The sequence below is a fragment of the Lagopus muta genome, chromosome 9 (genome assembly GCF_023343835.1).
Source record: "Lagopus muta isolate bLagMut1 chromosome 9, bLagMut1 primary, whole genome shotgun sequence".
Lineage (NCBI taxonomy): Eukaryota > Metazoa > Chordata > Aves > Galliformes > Phasianidae > Lagopus > Lagopus muta.
Window position 1 is genome coordinate 13815010 of NC_064441.1, and position 20610 is coordinate 13835619.

General features: G+C 41.2%; 1 protein-coding gene across 6 annotated transcripts; it reads left to right on the forward strand.

Moving 5' to 3' along the window:
* The first annotated feature begins 4918 nt into the window (after positions 1–4918).
* Positions 4919–19984, forward strand: SLC16A14 (solute carrier family 16 member 14). 6 transcript variants are annotated; one of them, XM_048954969.1, is made up of 5 exons: positions 4919–5177; positions 9091–9741; positions 10603–10746; positions 14374–15366; positions 16903–19984. In XM_048954969.1, the coding sequence occupies exons 2-5, from the start codon at positions 9429–9431 to the stop codon at positions 17049–17051; spliced, it is 1599 nt and encodes a 532-aa protein (XP_048810926.1). In that variant the 5' UTR covers positions 4919–5177; positions 9091–9428; the 3' UTR covers positions 17052–19984. The 6 variants fall into 6 exon arrangements, with proteins under 6 accessions (XP_048810926.1, XP_048810929.1, XP_048810932.1 ...); XM_048954972.1 differs by having other exon boundaries at positions 9464–9741; XM_048954975.1 differs by having other exon boundaries at positions 4919–5120; positions 9464–9741.
* The last annotated feature ends 626 nt before the right edge of the window (positions 19985–20610 follow it).

Consider the following 20610-nt stretch of genomic DNA (forward strand, 5'->3'; position numbering starts at 1 on the left):
AGAGCATGTACTACATTATTTTTCAGTAAACAAAGTACTTTCATATCTTCTTGGACATACGTAAGTTGTGTTTTAAATAGTCTTATGGTGGGGCTGTGTCAAAGTACATCTATGGAACTCTCTGAACTGGGTTAGAGTTCATTTTAGAAGCAGAAGCCACCAGGCCTACACTTGCATTTACAGTGTTCCCTGCCAGCTCTCTGGGCTTCTTCTCCATCTCTGTGTTCTTTTCCCATTCCTTTTGTCCCTTCATTCTTGCTGCTCTACCCCAGCTGTAGCAGGAAGAACCAGGCACCAACTCAATGATTTTGGAACAGCAATTTACAGTTCTGCTGAGGGTATTTTTAATGTGTATCTCAGCAAAGCACTGATGAAATAGCCATGCCATTTGAAACAGCCATCATCCTGCTGTCTTTTTAACACAGTTCAGGAAGTTTTCCCCAAATATCTCTCAGGATACACATAAGAGCATGGCTTCCCTGAAGGATCTAAGAAAATTGCCCCTGTACATTTTTATATACATCCCAACCCCATTACACGTACCCCTGTAATACATCAGCTCCTGCAGACAGAAGAAAGAAGAAAGACAAACAGATATTGTCCAAATGAATATCTCCATACCGGCAGTGATCAAAATGTTGCCAATTCTTTTGCTTCTGAATGTCATTCCCATGGCTTATCTTCAGAACTGAGTGAACTCCAGCAAGCAAGCTAGCAATATAGTTCAGTCTTGCCCATGGGGGTAAGACTTTGCAGCTATCGTGTGAGGAGGTGGGTAAATGGCTGAAAGAGTTTGCAATTCCTGGAGATTTTCTTTTAGGATGTTGCCTTGTGGTAAAACCCCAAAGGTAGCTGGGATTCTCTTCAGAAAGGAAGTGGAAAAAAGCAAGAAAAAATGCATAATTTGGCATTTTCTTTGGCGGTTTGGAGTCACCAAAATGAAGAGCAGCCACAGTTTTTGGGGCATCATAAGAAAGCTGCAGTACTATGCCATGTTAAAATATTAACTTTGGCTTGTTTTTCTCTTCTTCCCTTCTGCTCTTCTTTCCTGTTCTCTTTCTCTTTCTTATTTCCTTTGCTTTTCCCTTTTGCTTCCCTTTTTTTCCCTTTTTTCTTTTTCTTTTCCTTTTTCTCTTTTTCTTTTCCTTCTTTCCCTCTTTTTTTCTTTTCAATTTTTTTCTTCTTTTTCTTTTTCGTTTTCTTTTTCCTCTTCCTTTTCCTTTTCATTTTTTCCTTTTCTTTCTTTTTCTTTCTTTTTCATTTTTGTTTTTCTTTTTTTCTTTCCTGTTCCTTAACAGGATGAAGATGACATACCCTTCAAAATGCAGATGAAGGTTATGGAAAGGAAGATAAAATATCCTAAAAAAACAACAGCTGTGTAGCAAGAATTGACCAGATAAATAGAAATGAATAGAACGAAATGAAAGCAGGGTGCCTTTTCTTTTCTGTGTCTTGATACTGTAGCAACCAAATCGTTATCTCAAATATTTATTTTCTTATTAATCACTGCAGTACTACACTTCTTGGGGAACAGGGTGGGTACTTAATGAGAGCTTTAGGGAAGCAAGTAATGAGCACTGCGGCAATAGTACAGGATAAATGCTGGGAATCTAAATCAGCACTTTATATTTTCATCAATATGTGTTTTCAGAGGGCTGAACAGTCTCTAAGATGCTATTTTGAGCAATGGGAATTAAGCAAAGTGGTTAAACCATAGAGTGAGGAAAAACCTGAGGCGTATTGCCTGGATGAATGAGCTGCTAGGTGGGTTGAAAATTTGATAAACTGTTGGGTTTAAAGGATAGTAATCAATGAGGTGATATTTAGTTGCTGACCAGCAGCAAGCAGACTGCCCTGGGTCAGTAGTGAGGCCAGTATTGTTCATTAGCTTAACTGTGATTTGTATCTTGACATGGGATGTGCCTCCTTCAGATTTTCAGACAGTACTAAACTGGATGGGATAGTTCTCAAACCCAGTAGCGGAGCTTCAGTTGAAGGAACTTTGGGAAACTTAAAAATTGACTGAACAACAATCTAGTGAAGATTAACAAGGAGTGAAAATGTGGGCATATAGGGTTGAGCACCATCAGGCACTCACACAGGCTGCCTGAGCAGCAGCCCCATGAGAAGGATATGGCAGTCACAGGGGACACTAAGCTGAACATGAGCCAACAGTGTTTCTGTCCTGAATAAAGTGACAGTACACTGGCCTACATTAGGAAGGGAGAAAAGACAGCAGATGAACAGAAATTTTTCTCTCTCTTTCTTCAGTGCTAATGAGTCAAAATCTGGGATATTTTGTTCTGTTTTGGGTTGCCTGGTCCAAGAAGAATGTTGAAAAACAGGAGGTCATGAAGAAGTCAAGCAAGATGGCAGAGACGTATAGTATATGACTTGTGAGGAGAAGAGGAGGAAAAGCAGATCTGATAGCAATCTGCAATTGCTTTAAATAGAGACAAAGAGTGTAGAGATGAACTCTTCTCAGTATGGCAAGTGGTAAAACAAGGAGCAAAGGACATAAGGTAAGTCACTGGAGCTTTGAGTGGATGCACATGATTTTGCATGCACGGAGTCACACAGGTGTTAGACACAAAAGCTGCAAAGCCTCTATCCTTGAAGAGCTTCAAGGGCAGGGTAAATAAGCCATAGCTGACCTGAAATACAAGTCACAATCTTCCTTCAAGTATAAGGTTGGACTGAGTGGACCCTAGAGTCCATTCCAACCACTTCTGCAATTGTGAAAGTCTAATACACCACGCGGCTCCTCAGACAGCAAGCAGGGCTGAGTTACTGGTCCCTTCTTCTGCCTTTCTCCCTCTCTGCCTCCATCTCTTTCTCTCTGCCTTTAAGTTATGCTGCCACATACAATTACCATCAAGTTAAAAAGCCTAGTAAAAAGATTCCTTTCCAGCTTCTATTATTATGCTTGCCATCCAACCAATATATACAGTTAAGATTAAGATTTGTAATGTACCAGGCGCTGTCAGACTATTCACATCTTACTTTACTCAATTTGGCACTTTTTGCATCTTGGCTCAAAACTGCATGCCTTTTTTTTTCTGAAACCACAGCACTGTCCCTCTCATTCTTACAAAATACTTTTTCTTTTTTTCTTATGAAACATAATTTGTATTTTCCCTGATAAACCTGCACAATTTAATGGTAAAAATTCAAACAAATAAATAAGTACTCATCTTTTCAAGAGACGGCATCAATCCAAGATTTTAGCCGTAAACCACAATGACTTCTGAACCAGAACTGCTGAGGCAGTATGACACAGCTAAGTGAATTCTCTATCAGCTCAAACCTTACAGACAGAATCTGTTAGCACAAGCATTTAACCAAGCAGATGGCATCTCAAGTACTAGAAGGAACATGGGTTAACAGCCAAAGAAATAGATTTTTAATATTTTGCGATGAATCATCCTGCTACTCCAGTAAATCTGTTTCTGTGGTAGACTTAATAATGTATGTTAGCATGTCAGCTGATTCATGAATCAAAAGTATGTGTCATATCAGGTAGCAACTCTAGCCAATAAGCAGCAAATTCACATGTCAAGCCCTTAGCATGAAACCTTTTATGAAACAAGGCTCCAGCTAAAAAGCTGATGCCAAAGTTAAAACCTGGGATAGGAATGCCCACACGTGGTTGAGGGTACTGCAAAACAGTCACTGGGAATGTGTACAGTTCAGAACGACACCTGCATTTGCAGTGCAATACTATAATATTTTAAAAGGAGATATCTCATTTTGTTTACAAAGGAGAGAGAAATGAACCCAACCGCAAGTCTCAGACACCAATCTAGTTGCTGATTCTAGACAAGGATTACTTTTTTAAGATTGCAGAGCAAAGTAGAATATTCTAAGACTTACGTGAAGACTGAAGCCATAGCACATAATCTTCCACGTGATTTAACTAAAACCAGATAAAAATTTTTTTTAAAGGTATATGTGATAGGTTACATGTACACACTGGATCAGATCTTTGAATTTGTATGAAAAAAAATGCTTGTGATCTGCATGTGTAATGGCACACACCAAATACTGGGGTTAAATAAAAACACAAAAGAAAACAGAACACCAAATCAGTATTTTTAACCCATTCAAAATAAGGCTCTTCAGCAGAGTCTGAAGCACCATAAAGATAAAACACTATCACTATTACTGTCGGTCTGTCCTCATTTAATCTTCTCTCAAATCTACTCTTACTGCCTTCAGCTATTCTATTCAGCACCTCTGTAGTACGCAACTCCCCAGTGATAGAAGTTTTCAATACTGGCATATGATCTCTTTAGTCTGAGCAAATTTACTGCAAATAGAGCAGTGCATTACAGAGTGCATACCTCATTAATGCCTCTGACTACTCAGAAAGGTAGAAATGAGATCCAGGTACTGCTTTGATTCATTTCTGCAACTCAGGGAGGAGAGAAGGAAAGGTGTCTTCACCAGAGGGTGGTGAGCTTGGAACAGGCTCCCCAGGGTCAAGGCACCGAGCTGCTGGAATTCAATAAGCATCTGGACAATGCTCTCAGTCATATGGTCTGATTTTTGGATGGTCCTGTGTGGAGCCACTTGTTGGACTCCCCAGTCCTCAAATATTTGCAATATTCTATGGTTCTTCAAACTCCGTTTTCATTCTAAGGGAAGAATTTTGAAGCTTGCACATTGTGCAAATGAGGTGCTATATCGTGACACTTCCACATTTCATTCTTAGCGTTGTTTAGCTACCCAAGTTCTCCCAAGCCATCCAAGCCTCTGTAAAGTTAACAATTTACTGAAACCCAGAGGCCCTTAAAACCCCGAGACTGACAGCTTTTATTGGATGATATCCTTCAACTCTCTCCAATATGTATTTCCGACGATAACCTGTGCAGCAAAAAACTTCATTCAGCCACAAGAGTGTGCATGTGAGAGGACTGCAAATCTCCTCCGCCAAACCAGAATTAGCCGGTATCGCAGGAATGAAAGAGCGTGGAGATTTGAAATTGCAGGGAATGGAAGCGAGACAGCGCACGAGCCGAGCCGCCCGGGGAGCGAAGGGCCCGGCAGCGGCCGCGCGGCGCCGCGGACAATAAACCCCGGGACGGCGAGCGGGGCGAGGAGGAGCGGAGAGGGCGCAGGTCGGCAGCGGGACGCCGCAGCTCGGGGCGCGGGGCGGCGCGGCAGCATCCTGCGGGGTGAGCAGCTCGGGAGGGGCCGGGAGGAGCCGCGCGGCACCAGCGGCGCCGCGAGCAGAGGCGCGGGCCGGGGTCGGGCTGCGGACCGGGGTCGGGCTGCGGGTCCGGGGGCGGCCCCAGGGCGGCGGGAGGCGGCGGCGGCCCCGCCGCAGCGAGGTAACTAGCGGTCATCCTTTGTGCTCGGCGGGCGGGCGGTTCCGGCCCCGCGCCCTCCCCCGGCGCCGCCCCGCGCGGAGCCCCGCAGCGCCGCGGGCCCGACAGGTGCCGCCGCGGGGAGCGCTGTGCCGGGGCGGTGCCGCGTCCGCACGAGCCCGACTCGCGTGTTAGGGAGGGCGTGACGCGTAGCGCTTCCGAAAGCTTACAGAGCGGCGATGCGGCCCGGCAGCAGCCTTCACGATCCCCGCGCCCCGCTCGCCCCCGAGCCCGTTCCCGCCGGCCGCTGCCGCTGGTGCTCGCGCTGAAAGCGCGGCATCGATCGCCGCGTGGCGCTCGGAGCCGTCCGAGCGGATCCAGGGCGGCACGCAGGGGCACCGAACGGAGCCGGGTCGCCGCTGCGTGCTGGCTTGTGGCCCCAGCAGTCAGCTTGGCGTTCTCCTATTTCCGTTTTTCTCTCACTCTGCGGGCGCGCGGTGTGCCTCTGATCTGCAGAAGTGGAGCTGATCTGACCCGTAGTTGCGCCTCCAGTGAAGTCAACTGGAGACTGACAACAGAAGTCTTGGCATATGTTCCGGTTACAACGAAGTAACACCTGAACAGACCCTGCGTTCTGCTTTTAGCAATATGTTTCCTATATATCTTCAAAAAACAAATCATTACATATAGCTAGTGAGAATACTGTGAAGCAAACCTTAGTACTATTTATGAAGTATTTATGAGTTATATCCATTGGACGTACCTTTAAATTCCCATTTGATGCCATACTTTTAAAAGCAGAAGCAATCAGCTACTGGAAGAGGCTACAAAACAATGTGTAAAAATTTCACTGCAGGGACTTTTTTGTATCCAGATCAGATGTTTTTCTGATGATCCCATTCAACTTCTAACCAGGGAGCCATAGAGTGCCAGTAACGGCACAGGGAACTTGGATGTTTCTCTGCTGACTTTGGTCTTATTACAGCACCTGCATTTGTCTCTAAAAGAGTTCATGAGTCAGATTTTCAGGAAAGCTCAGTGTTTCTGTAGACTCCAGTGTTTGAGCCAATTTTCTAAGAGCTCTGCATATCGTGTGTGCTTACAGTATAAAAAGCTTTTCTGAAAAAAATCCAGCTGTTCTCCAGCTGCCCAAACAATAATCCAGGTTCTCCTGTCTTTAAATGCAGCTCCTTGTGAGAGGCTGTAGATAAACACTGTTACTGCGAGAGTCTTCACTGCCTTGCTCACTGGGAAAGCATGTCTGACTTCATAAATCAGCTGCTATCATTTACATTGCAGTTTCTCTAGGATTTCACAATTACTGAGAGCTCATTGGGCTTCTCTGCCTTCTGTGCTACTGTGTTCTTGACAGTGCTGTGGTGTGGGAAGAAGACTGAGGGCAGGTAAGAGCACTTCTCTTGGGTTGTAGGCGATGGGCGGTGAGTCAGTGGCAGCGAGAGAATCCAGACATCCAGTCTTTGCTTCATCCAGAGCTTCAGGTTTGTGCAGCTATTGGAAATGGCCTTCTGTGCATTTGAGTGTATTCACTTTGAACTTGTAACATTAGCATAAAAGTAATAATAAGTGAGATTCCTATTCAAAGGAAAAGTGTATGCAGTTTCACAAGCTTTGTGGGGGTTGTTGTAAGCCTGCATTACAATTAAATGCAATTAAAAGCATCGAATCAGGTGAAGCCCATTCTGTCAGGAAGCTTGCACTTTCTCTGCTGTTGGAAAGATGAATGTCCCATCTTTGAATCTCTATGCCAATTATTTTTGCTTTAAAACTTTTAAAAACTTTTTAAAAGTATGAAAGATGTATCTATTTCCTTCTGGTCCAAAGAAGATTTTTTCTGTATCCAGTATCAGTATGCAGGTGCACACAAAAAATAGTCAGATGCATGAGGTTCCATACTGAATCCTCACTCTGACTCTCGAGTTACATAATTTTGTATTCCATTATTTAAGATGTACTGTGATATCTATCATACATTTTTCACTAATCCCACACAGGCTGTACTTAGCAGCTTGAAATTTTCATTCATTCTGCTGTTTCTCTTTTTTTTTTCCATTAGCATTATTATGCAGTAACTTTCTTACCTTTATGTAGTTTGTCTTTCTCTCTCTTGTGAGTGGGCTGTGTCCTCAATAGGTAGTCACATAAATTGCATCACCGGGGGATCTAGCTCCTAGTAACCTTGTTAGACAGGGTGAAAATGCCATCTTTGAGACCTACGCACTGTAGAAGAAGGATGAAGTATAATTTTAACTCTTCCATTCAAAGTAAAGTCTGCAACCCTCACTCCTCACCACTCCTCCCGCCACATACACAGTCCTGCCTGAAACACCCTGGAGGACTCCAGGAAGATGAATATCTCCTTCTCTTTTTGCTGCCCGATTTGGAAAGAAAAAGCCAGTAAGTCAGGGTGTGTATGAAATGGCACTCTGTCAGTGGCACTCATCATTTGATCCCAGATTATCTGCTCACGTGGCAAATGTTAAATGTGCACGGTTCTTGTTATGCCTCCCTGTGTCATCCATACTTTCCTTCTCTCCTCCCTGGCCAAGTTAGGACTAGAGATAACATAGTCCAGAAAGAGTTTACATGTGTGGAATTTCATAACAGAGGTACAACTTATTTTAGTTACAGTTCATTATATGAACTGATTATATACAAATCAGAGTGCTTTTGGAGGAACCCTGAAGTTCAAGTTGCCCACAGCTATCTGTAATTACCTATTGCAAATAAGGGCTGTGTGGCACTCGGAAGGTAACTTACCAGCAGGCAGCATGGAGAGGTTACATATGTGGGCAGTTTGTCAGTGATGCTTGTGATGCAGTGGCTTCGACCTCCTCTGTGCATTAACATGAAGTACTAGAAAACATTCTTTGTATGTTTATCTAGCAATAAGAAAAAAGTAAAATACTTTGGAAAACTAATAACTGAAGAAGCAGATAATCCTATACTCCTATAAATATACTCCTATATTTAAAGATTAACAGCACAAATTTACATTAGTACAGAGTCTGAATTATTCCATTCGCTGTCAATGTATTGTACAGAGGAGCTGGCCCTGAACTGGAGACGTATCTTTTGAGGGCTCGCAGAATACATGAAGCTCTCAAAAACAATTTTGATAACTTTCTTATCTTGTTTGACTATTGTGAAGTTGATGGCTCTTTTCTATTTCTCCAGAAAAGAAAAGAAGGGGAAAAAATCACCATCTCTGGTTATTTGTATCATTACACTTATTTCTAGTCTCCATGGAAACCGATGTGCTGCTCCACAACCATGTAACATTTTGATATGTTGCATAAATCAGATGGAGAGATTAGGTTCTGCATCTTGCCCATTACTCAATTAAAAATGGCTTGCAAATTTAACATTTAGAGTAAGAAAGAAAGAAATGAAGATAAACAAGATATTATGACCTGATCCCCCATGTTTGTGCATATAACTCTGCCACACAGTTTGATTCTGATAGGCATTAATTTGGAAGAGTTCATTGCTTTTAGTAGAGTTATATGTATTAGTACTATGGAATCTGAGAGTATAACAGTGAACAGTCAGTCAAACTGACTCTGACAAAGTTTTAATCTTGCCAGACTTGAAGTAACAGTCCCCTCTTTGTAATTTATATAAGCAAGGCTTTTTGAAAATCAAGAACCTTATAACTTTATCTTTCTGTCTTCACTACTAAGGAAGAAACACATATCCAAATTTGTTTCCTCTGAAAAAGTGTCTGCCTGCCTCTTTAAGATTTCTATTTCTTTACTCCAAGCTTTATTAATTGAAGGCACGTAATCTTACTGAGACAGCAGAAGAAATACACAGAGAGAGCCTGATCTTCTCTGAGCAGAGCCAACCCATGAGGAGTGAGTGCTCTCAGCTGCATACAAGTGAGTAAATATGTGCTGATGGAGACGATGTGACCTACTGGCACCTATAAGTACTCTTACATAGACAGCCGTGATAATAAAGTACATACACGTTAATTGGAGAATTTTCAAAGTATTTTGCATTTGAACAATGAAAATCAAGTATGAGGGAAAGAAGGTGAAACACAATTGTGATTTATGCTGTTCACTGTAACCAAGCCACCAAATTGTGTCATTCTGAATGTGTTTTGAAATTATTTACTTTGTTTGTTTCAGAATACTGTGGAAAAAAATGTATGCCAGTCGAGAGGATATTGGGTATGATTTTGGAGATGACTCAAAAGTTGGAAGTAAGCCAATTAAGCCTAATCCAAACATCGATGGAGGATGGGCTTGGATGATTGTATTTTCCTCTTTCCTTGTGCACATACTTATTATGGGGTCCCAAATGGCCCTTGGAATACTCAACATGGAGTGGCTTGAAGAGTTTAATCAAAGTCGTGGCTTAACAGCATGGGTTAGCTCTCTTAGCATGGGCATTACACTTATTGTAGGTATGTTCTAGCATCATTTATTTCAGAACTACAGAGATTTTTGGAATATGTTTGCTGCTCACCCTTCAAATATTTTCTTACAGTTTTCAATTTACCAGCAGAGCTGCTCAGTTTCTCCTCAGTTATCTCTACTAACTTGTCCAGGTGACAAATTACAAATTAGAGGAAGATAGGGGACAGCAGGGAAGATGATAAAGAAGACAATTAGACCAGGCAACAGTGTGAGCAGGAAAAGGATGCTTGTGACTTCAAAGACTCATTAGAATCCAGAAAACGGGTTCTGCTAAGCCTGTGGTCCTCTCCATACTCTATCTATGAGAAAATGTTGAATTTGGATAGTGAACTAATTTATATTTCAGTTGGTAACTGAAAAAAAATTAATTTCTAAGTAGTGGTTGGAGCAATCCAAAAGAATATCTGTAGGCGTGTGTTTGTGTATGTGTGTAAATACACATCTCTATTTCCCTAAATTAAGATTGAAAATGTGTTTTGGTCTGCCTAAAATATTCCACTGAAAACGAAATTAAAAATTTGCTTTCTAATGACTTCTAAAAAAAGGTCTGCACTCACAGCGTTTGCATTGGGAAAAATGGTTTCCGTTTCTTCCTCTGTTTAAGCCATTCCTTCATGGAGCAATCTTGATTTTATGTCTTAAGGGTATTTGCTAAGTATGCTAAGTAAGGTTGGTTAGACAATATATTTTTTTCCATGAAAATAAGGAAATAAAACCCTGAATTGAGTGAGTGGCATGATGTTTTAACACAGTGTTTAAAGCATCATGAAGAATTTTGGTGTGAAAAATTACTAAAGAGTTTATGGGTTTAGATAAATAACACAGTATTTCTTCACGTTCTTTAACAGGTCCTTTCATTGGTTTATTCGTTACCATGTGTGGGTGCCGCAAAACAGCAATAATTGGAGGGATATTGAATGCCCTAGGCTGGATATTGAGTGCCTATGCCTCAAATGTGCACTACCTCTTCCTTACATTTGGAGTGACAGCCGGTAAGCTAGACAAGCACTTGAGAGTTTCTTTCTGATGATTTTTGATTCCTTTGGATGTTACCTGGGTGAGGGAAAAGGGAAGTCAGACTGGTTCCCAGAGTGTTTTTGCACATTAAAATAAAGTTTTAGTTATGAAATGTAACTTGACTTTTGATTTCAGTTTATTCAGCCCTCATGTGATCTGGCATAGTGCTATAATCACGAGAATCAGAGGCAGTGAGCAACATCCTTCATTCCAGTAGAGTTATTGCTGTTTCTCCTTCGCTATCTTTACAGATTTGTCTTTTCAGAAAGCTCATTTGTTTACACAGTGGATTAGTCCCAATGGCTTTCGTTGTCATTTAAATCTACCATGTGAAGATGGCATTTTTATCAGTTTGTCCCATGTGAATATATTAGAAGGCATTCTTAATTAGAAGAATTAATGCAACCTAAACTCTAACAAATGGATTTTCAAGAGATTAAAATATTGTTGCACTGTATATCTAGGTAGCTCCTCTCTTTGTCACAGAAATAAATAGCATACATATTTTTACAGGAATTGTTACACGTTAGCAAAATATCAGAATATGATAACTACGTAGTGTTTCTATAGCCATAATTAGGGTGTAACATGTATGTTTTTAATGAAAAAAAAAAGAAAAGATAAGCATGACTTTCTTCCAAATATATTGTTGTGTTTGTTTAATCTTCCGAATCCCTTTGAGTAGATTTGATCTGCCTGATGAGAACAATGCATGTAGTCATAAGTAATGAGCTCTTTGCCTTAGTCTTCGTGGCCAGTTAGGCTTCCTGTGGCTCTTGTGTCCCTGAACCTCTAGCTGGGGTCTGGGGGAGCAATATCCCTCACACTGTAAGAGCAGAGCAAGTTTGAGACCACCTCACGAAGCTGAAGGTGTACGAGTCTATGGGGCCAGATAACATGCATCCCAGGGTTCTGAAGGAACTGGATGATTGGTTGCCAAGACACTCTCTTTGATATTTGAAAAATTATGGCTGTCAGGCAGTCTCTGGTGACTGTAAAAAGGGAAACATCACTCCCATTTTTAGGAAAGGAGGAAAGGAGGACCAGGCCCTGGCACTGCTGCCCTGAGAGCTGTGGATACTTCATCCTTGCAGGTGCTCAAGGCTAAGTTGGATGGGGCCCTGGGCAGCCTGAGCTGGTGGGGGGCAGCCAGCCCATGGCAGGTGTTGGTACTAGATGGGCTTTAAGATCCCTTCCAACCTAAGTTATTCTATGATTCTATGATCTGAGCAATGCTAAGCAAGTCAAGGAGCTTTAAGTCAAGGAAATATAATTAATTCCATGGCTAATATGGCAAAAATTCAATGTAAAAAATGGTTTGTAATCTTAACAGTAGCTGAAATGCCTTCTCTCAAACTACCCCTTCACAGGATTTCAGAGAAATCTGCAGAATTTCTGTACATAATTTTTTGCCTATCTGGATGGAAAAAAAAATAAAACTCAGAAGGATCACTGTGACAACTCTTTATACTAGTGTACTGTAGATTTCAGTAATTCTGTATGTTCTTGAACAAAGAGCAATAATTATGGACAAGGTATTGCCCTTTTGGCAGTTTCTGATTCCATCCATATTTGTTATATTCAGACAGACATGAGCCTGAGTTATCTCAACCCTTGCTGCTTTTCAGAAAGCGCATACCAAAAATATTGAACAAAAATGCAGAGGTTTATGCAGAGATTTTAAAAGATTTTAAAATGTGAGCTGAAAACGTTATTATCAGAAAAAAGTCTGAGGCAAGTTTTTACGTGAGGTGGAGAAATGAGATGCTGTTACAATAGGAATGTGGGGCAGAAAAACAGCATAGGAATGCCTGAGATGTTCATTCCAACTCCATGAGACCTCTGCTTGCCAGGGCCTCAGCCACCTGTTTGCTGTATTTGCCACCACTGCTGCTCAGTGTGCCCTCACACAACATCTCGCTCCCTTCACTCATTGTCCCCTCACACACCATTCCCTCAGTCCCAGTCCCCATAAGCACCATCCCCTCACTGGCTGTCCCCTCACACACTGTCCCCTTACTTACTGTTCCTTCATGCACTGTCCCTTCTCAGGCCCCTTGCTCACTGTCTCTCCGTTCTCTCGCCATGCCCTCACGCACTGCCCCTCACACACTATCCCCTCACATGCCGTCCCTCCTTTCTCTCACTGTCCCTTCACACACTGTCCCCCGCTCACTGTGCCCTTGCCACCCTCTCACTGACCATCTCCTCCATCACTGCCACTTCTACTTCCTGTCAGTTTCCTTATGGTCACCTCACTCAGTTCCCTCACTTTCCATTCCATCGCCCTCAGCCCATCACTCCTCATTGCCATGCTGCCTGTCCCCTCACACCCTGCCCCTTCCTCACTGAGGTTGCCTAACTGCCACCTCAGGGAAATTTCCTTCCTCCTTCAGACTGAGGTTTTCTTACAGTGGCCGCTGCCTGCTGTGGTCACAGTCTCCACACAGTGCTCATGGGTGTCCTAACGGCTGCTGTGTTTCCCTCAGGCCACAGTGACCAGCTGTGCCAGACAACCTCACCCTGCATGACCCCATGGTCCCAGCCCTGCTCTATGTCCCACAGCACCCCTCACCTCAGAGCGGTTCCCCTCCACCAGCTCCATATGGCATCTGCTCCATCTGCTGTCCCCTCACCTCCTGGCTGCCAGCTCCATCCCAGCCTGTTCTCTCCTCCCCACAGCATCAGCCTGTGGCAAAATAGCGCTCGGGGCCCTAAAGGGAGAGCAGAGCCAGGTTGTGTTGCAAAGCTGAAGTGCCAGATCTGTGAGGAGAAGATAGAGAGGCCTGTGTCCTGTGCCTATGCGTGGAGATGGCATGCCCTTGCCTGAACTAGGCCTCATTTTGCCATGTAGCCCACAGAATGGAAAGATAGAACAATGTATACATTTCTTACTTCTCAGGGTGTTCAGAGGAGCTCAGTAAACACTGATGTGAGTATGAGCACAAGCAGATGGGAACAGGGGTTCTTCCATCTGTTGCAGAGCCAACTTCAGGCCAGTATGATGCTGGGGGTCCTCTGGAGGGCAGAGAGATTGCCTGCAAGTTTTTGCCTGGATGTGGGGGGGAAGCCTCATGCAAAACAGAAGCCAAATAATGTGCTGCACAGCATAGCAATAAATGCTTTTAGCAGGTGCGACGGGTCAGCTCTGAGCATGATACACTGCAGTGATGTTGGGCTGTTTTTTTTCAGTCTTTGCTGGAGTAGCAGCTCTTCTCCTGGTTTAGCTGTAGGGTGTCATGCAGCTAACTTATCAGCTATTTTAGGAAAGATTTTAAGCCCAAAATGCTGTTGTAAATTATGACCACAGTAAATTTGAAAACATTTTCTGCATTCGCCATTATTCTAGTCCTCTTTAAATGGCAGGGATTGTAAAACTGGCAACTATTACTGTTATGGATGCGTTTGCATAATGCTCAACACTTTCTGCTTGAGCATCACAGATTTGGAAAACACTACAAGACAGAAAGTAAACTAACATGAGAACTGAATATTTATTCTTGGTATTACTGTTACGATTCTGCAAAAGTTAGGAATAAATCCAGTTCATTTTTATCTTGTTGGCATGAGGTTCAGGTTTATTTTGACTTTTCTTTTCATAGGCATCGGGAGTGGCATGGTTTATCTGCCTGCAGTGGTCATGGTAGGACAATATTTTCAGAAGAGAAGAGCACTTGCACAAGGACTCAGTACCACAGGAACAGGGTTTGGAGCTTTCTTAATGACAGCCTTGCTGAAGTACCTCTGCAGGGAGCTTGGGTGGAGAAATGCCATGTTCATCCAGGGTGCAATCTGCCTGAACCTTTGTGTCTGCGGGGCACTTATGAGACCACTTTCTCTCAAACACGTGAATGAAAAGTACGTTGTAAGATGTAATAGTGAAGATAATCGGGCAAAAGCTCTGTCCCACTCTGCAGAGACTATAAAATCCAATGGAGTCCTCAGTGAAGAACCAGAAAAAAAGGAAGTGATAAAAAATGAAGAAGTGCTTGATAATATTAAGCACATAGAAATTGGAGGTAAATCTCGGATTGGAAAAAGCATGTATGGACTGCGCGTTCTTAAGACAGTGAGCCAGCTGACAATTACAGTCAGGAAGGGCTTTGGAATCTGGTACTCCAGTTACTTCGGAGCTGCATCACTGTTCACCAACAGAGTATTCGTGGCCTTTATAATCTGGGCTTTGTTTGCCTATAGCAGCTTTGTCATTCCCTTTATTCATCTTCCAGAGATAGTCAAGCAGTACAATTTATCTAGTCAGAACAATATATTTCCTTTGACGTCCATTATAGCAATTGTTCATATTTTTGGTAAAGTGATCCTTGGAATCATCTCTGATCTGCCTTGCATCAGCACTTGGAATGTCTTCCTCATGGCTAACTTCACCCTGGTCACCTGCATTCTTACTTTGCCACTAATGCAAACATACATTAGTTTGGCTGTGGTCTGTGCTCTAATAGGATTTTCTAGTGGCTACTTTTCTCTAATGCCTGTTGTGACTGAAGATTTGGTTGGAACTAAACACCTTGCAAATGCCTATGGCATCATCATTTGTGCCAATGGAATATCTGCATTGCTTGGACCACCCTTTGCAGGTAAAAAGTTCAAATTTTTGACCAACAGTTGTTTGTTTTGTAGATGTGTGACTTGTTATTTTATCAAGCTTTTTTTTATGAACACCTGTAGTTATCAAAAAGGCAGCTGTACCAGAAAGGCCTGTAACATCCAGCTTTACATTGCATATATTTACTGAACATATCTGTTGCTCACTATTCACGCATTTAAAATTACCATCCTTATAAATAACCCCAAATACATTACAAGTTGTACTTTTGAGGGTATGTTTCTTTAAAATATTATCATATCCTTTTTAAAAAACAGAAAGGATAACTTATTTTTATATGTTCACGTAGCATAAAAACTATATTCACATACACTCATGCCTATATGTAGATGAAAAATGATGAGTTTTCAGGATTATTTGGATAGTTTTCAGGATATTTGTACCACAGTATTTGCACCAAGAACTATAGAGTGTGTTTGGGCTTCACCACTCTAAGCTGCCCATGGATGTATCAATTTAATGGACTTGTCTTTGCCTTTCTTCTGCCCGTTGTACCTACTTTTGAGAGTGTACTGCTCACAATCTTGTTACTGCTTTACACAGCAGAAGCCAAAGTGCACAAAGCATTATGCCTAAAGTCACTTTGGTTTAAAAAACATTCATTATACATTTTCTCATACAAAGAAGTTGGGAACTGTAGTGGGAAACTGATGGGGAGAGATGGAGGTGGTGATGATCAGTACTGCACTCAGACTATGGCTATCTGTAAGAGAAAAGCAAATCAGAAGGAAGCTGTAGGAAGCCTTGTGACTTATGGTGGTCGTCAGCCAGGAGTGGCACTGGGCTGAACTAAAGCCAGTTTGACCACCAGCAGCCCAGGAAAGACAGAATGCTCTCCTCTATCCCCAGCATCAAGTGAGATGAAATGATTTTGAAGAAAGCTCATTTAGCATCCTTGGAAAAGTATCAGACTTTACCATATACTCTCAGCCCCTCTCAGTCTATGCTCAACATAGCTTCGTGTTTGGTCATTAGTAATGAAGCAAACTGGATGTGACTAGTTGGTGTGAAAAAAGCTTCTGATCTTGAGATTACATGGCAATGCAGCCAGAATGAAATGGGGTAATTTCACTACTCACTATTCACTAAAGATTCTCAAACCCTTCTGAATTAGTTTTCATGTATTTTTGCAAAGGGATTAGGGCTGGAATGGGATTAATTGCAGTACCAAGATTTTTGAAAAGTCTTTTATCGGTATGTGAATCTTTAGAAAACTTTTGGGAATGTCTTTGCTTGCATTAGGCACAGATCTAAGCTAGCCTACATGGCACAATAGCAGTACTGGGCATAGCAGTAATAGCAAAGCAAACAGCAGAGTGGAAGAAGTAGTTGGTTTGGGATTTCAAATTGTTTAAAGTCAAATCTATACAGTAATTCATCTGAAAAATGTACAGTTTCAGATAGAAGATTGTTCATGTTCTAGGATGGCATACAGCTAACATCCCATTTTAAGAATTTACCTTTTTGTCAAGCATTGTAATATGCATGTTTTGTCTTTATTTTGCAGGTTGGATCTATGACATCACACATAAATATGATTTTTCTTTTTATATATGCGGCTCGCTATATATGGTGGGAATATTATTTTTATTTATACAACCTTATATTGGAAAGAAACAATCACAGGAAAAATCTACTGAAGAGGCACAAGTATAGAATGAATTCCAGATGTTTGGGTTTTTTTTACACAATTTATTTCTTTCCATGTTTCTATTGCATGCAGTTTAAAGCTGTTTTTCTTAAGGAACCAACCACATTGAGCTGTGCTTAAGTACTTATGTGAAAGGAAAATGTACACCAAAATTATGATAATTCATTAGAAATATGCTTTTAAAATGACTTAAGATCTTTCACTTCAGTACAAACAAAAGCACACTGACAGTCTTAGAATTGGAGCGATGTTAGAAATATTTACTTTTGATTCTCTTAACTTTTCATCACTAACCTTTGGTGAAACTCCACTGACTGCAGTGCAGTCACTTCTGATTTACACTAGTCCTGTCAGATAGTTTTATCGGGATGCAAATGATTTATAAAAATCCGTCTACAGAGTATCCTATCTGAGTTAGAACATATAAGAAAATGATTGTATTTCTTACCCAGCTAGTCAAGTACTGCTGAAATGCTAGCACAACACTTCAATGAGTTCAGTGTATGAAAATTCAAGATTCTGTGATGCAAAGCTGAAGAAAAATATTTATGTTTTTCTGAAAGGGCTCTCTACTTGAATCATTTTTTATTTTTATTTTTAATTATCAAGTGCGTGATAAATTAGCCATCCTCGATATGTGGGCTGTGTTATACATGCTCTGACACTTAATGCACCCGAAGGAAAGCAAACAGAAAAGCAAAACCAGAAAACTGATGGAAAATGCTAATTTGATTCTTCAACAGAAATGATAAGCAGCAAAAGCTGATGATCTCTTACACAGTTCCACATGCATGAGTTACCACATTCAGATAGACTGATTTCTGATCGCAGGTTCAACTTCTCCAGCAGTTACTCATGATTTATGTTGATGGAATTGAGAACAGAATATGGAACCATGTATACAGTTTTCTAGTTCTGCTCACTGAAATTCAGCTCTATTATTGTGGACAACATCCAACACCCAATCCAACATCCAAGTTGGATTTCACTGTAGCTGTGTTAACTGTCCTAGAGCTGCTGATCATACCTGTATCAGGTAGAGATACCCAACATGAGAAGAAAAGCTTTTTGCATTTATAAATACAGAAATTTTTATTTATGCTTTGAAAAGTTAAACTTGATCTGACTCTTGTCTGTAGTCTTCTATGATGGAGAAATAATTTATTTAAATGAACAATAGCCCCTTCATTGTAAAACAAAACAAAACAAACCGGTATATTTAAGGGAGCAAATGCTATTGTTATGGTATATCCAGGTTCTTACAGGTTCTTAAGCCTGCCTTGTTGTTTGGGACCTCACAGTGAAAGCATTGCACCACAGACTGGAAAATATTTCCAGAAACAGTTTGACCTTTCTGGCCGCTGTCTGGCTGGGACAAGTAAGCTGTACTAAAGAAATAGAGCTGGGCAAAAGTGCCCAAATACAGTGTAAGAAAGAACTGAACTACAGCATGCTAAGTTTTATTACAATTAACTTCAGAATAAAAACTGTAGAATTATGAACAGTTGTGTTGCTGCATACAAGTACACCATGAACTGCCTAAGACTGGTCATGTTTTAGATGTTTACTCACTAGCAAATTAGATAACACAAAGCATGGAAGAACTCCAGTCAATTTAAAATATTGAAATAAATTTTCTTAACATTAATGCAGAATGTTTTGAATAATGTTACATCATGTATCTCAGCTTTGACAGGTGAGCCTGATGTTAGTTTTCCTATATGAAGTAAATGTCACTGTTTCTTTTTCCTGCTTGCTTCATGCTTTTTCACGACAAATCAAGTTCTTGGTTTACTACTGATACGTGCCACTTGAATTCTCTAAAAGCAATCGACATTTTTCAGTTGTATTGAAGAAATATTTAAAATAGATCTTGAGGTGAAAACCTCAAGAAAACCCAAAACTACCTAGAGATTTAGATCAGTTCATTGATGTAATATGTATAGCCTTTAAAATCCACGTTAAAACAACTGAGGTGGCAGTGAACTGCAACATGTGGCATGAATAAGCAGCCAGTTTATTTCTTAAAATCAGCTTCTTTTGCTGAAGGAAATATTCATGTAAACTACTCCGACATCAGTTCTTTAGTCACAGGTTTAATGGTCTTGGTGTAAATGGCATTGCTAACTTACTTTAGCTGAGCTTTCTTACACTGGTGAAATATATGTATTATAGTGATGATTTGCCTCAATTTCCTTCTATTTTTGAAAGATATATAGTAATTATACTTAAAACCTCACTTTGCCTTTTGTTAAAATCAAGTTTATTTGCATATTACTGTAATGAATATGTTGCTCATTTATATCTGCAAATTACCTTCCTAAAGTCCTTACCGAGCCATATAATGGGAATAAACATTTAATACCCCAAATTTGACTTTCTGTTCATTTACTAGTTAGGTTCACTTCCTAAACTTAAAACTGAAGATTCTCCTGTAAAATGATTGTTCACACTTGCTGTAACAGACGATGGGGATACATGATTGATCAAAGAGGTAAGAAAGTGGGCTGAGTGAAAACAGTGAAATGAGGATACTGAATTACCATTAACTCAGTCCATACTGACTAGTGTGGGTTCTAGTTTGCTAACCTGAAACTGCCTAAATCAGTTATGTTACAAACTAACAAAGAATAAATTCACAGAAAGTGAGAACAAAGGTCTGTTTAGTAGCTCTATTCACAGTTCTTAAAATCATCTCTAAAGCAAAGTTACTTTTTACTGTGTTTTATTACACAGAACAGAAATTTCACAAATACAGTATTTTATGCGCATCGTGAATTTTCTGTCATTGTCCTGAAATGAGAATGGCATGAGGAGAAAAGAATGTATCTAAGTATTTAAAGTGCAGTTTTTCTACCTAAAAACTAGAGATGCCAAGTTCTTCAAGAATACTGATACATAGCTGTAGAGCAACAGGAAAACAGGAAGAGAGTTTGCATCATTGCCTACATTTGGCTATTTTCAGTGATAGCAGACAATGTAATGAGTTCTTCTCCCAGATATTCCTGTTTTCCACGTGTGCAATTGCCGTGACTTAGATGGAGTGATCCTAGACTTCTCCACTGTAAGTTGCAGGTATTGCTGGGACAAGGGCTAGTAGCTTTCAACTAAAAGAAAGCAGTTTAGATTAAACATTAGGAAGAAATTCTTCAGCGTGAGGGCGGTGAGGCCCCGAGGTTGCAGAGGATCTGTGGGTGCCCCGTTGCTGGAGGTGCTCAAGGCCAGGCTGCATGGCCCCGGGCAGCCTGAACTGGTGCTTGGATCTAGCGGCTGCAGCCCTGCCTGTGGAGGGGAGTAGGAGCTGGATGGGCCTTAATGTCCCTTCCAACCCAAGCCACTCCGTGACTCACGATAGTAACTGAAGTCGAAAAGCAAAAGCCCTGCAGTAGCTCTGGTTTCATGCTGCTAATGGAGCTCCATGCCTGGAACTACTTCATTCACTGACTACAGCAAAGCTGTACCAGGGTTCACACGGTCCAGTTTCTGTTGTTGAATCACAAGGATCATATTGCGGGCCCACACAACATGCTACCAGATTTTAGCAAAGGAAAGGCAGACGTTGCT

Excerpts from the sequence above, each read along its gene's own strand:
- SLC16A14 (XM_048954969.1), top strand. The coding sequence starts at position 9,429 with ATGTGTTTTGAAATTATTTACTTTGTTTGTTTCAGAATACTGTGGAAA. Across the intron at positions 9,742-10,602 it reads GGGCATTACACTTATTGTAG|GTCCTTTCATTGGTTTATTC; the intron begins GTATGTTCTAGC and ends GTTCTTTAACAG. Across the intron at positions 15,367-16,902 it reads GCTTGGACCACCCTTTGCAG|GTTGGATCTATGACATCACA; the intron begins GTAAAAAGTTCA and ends TTTATTTTGCAG.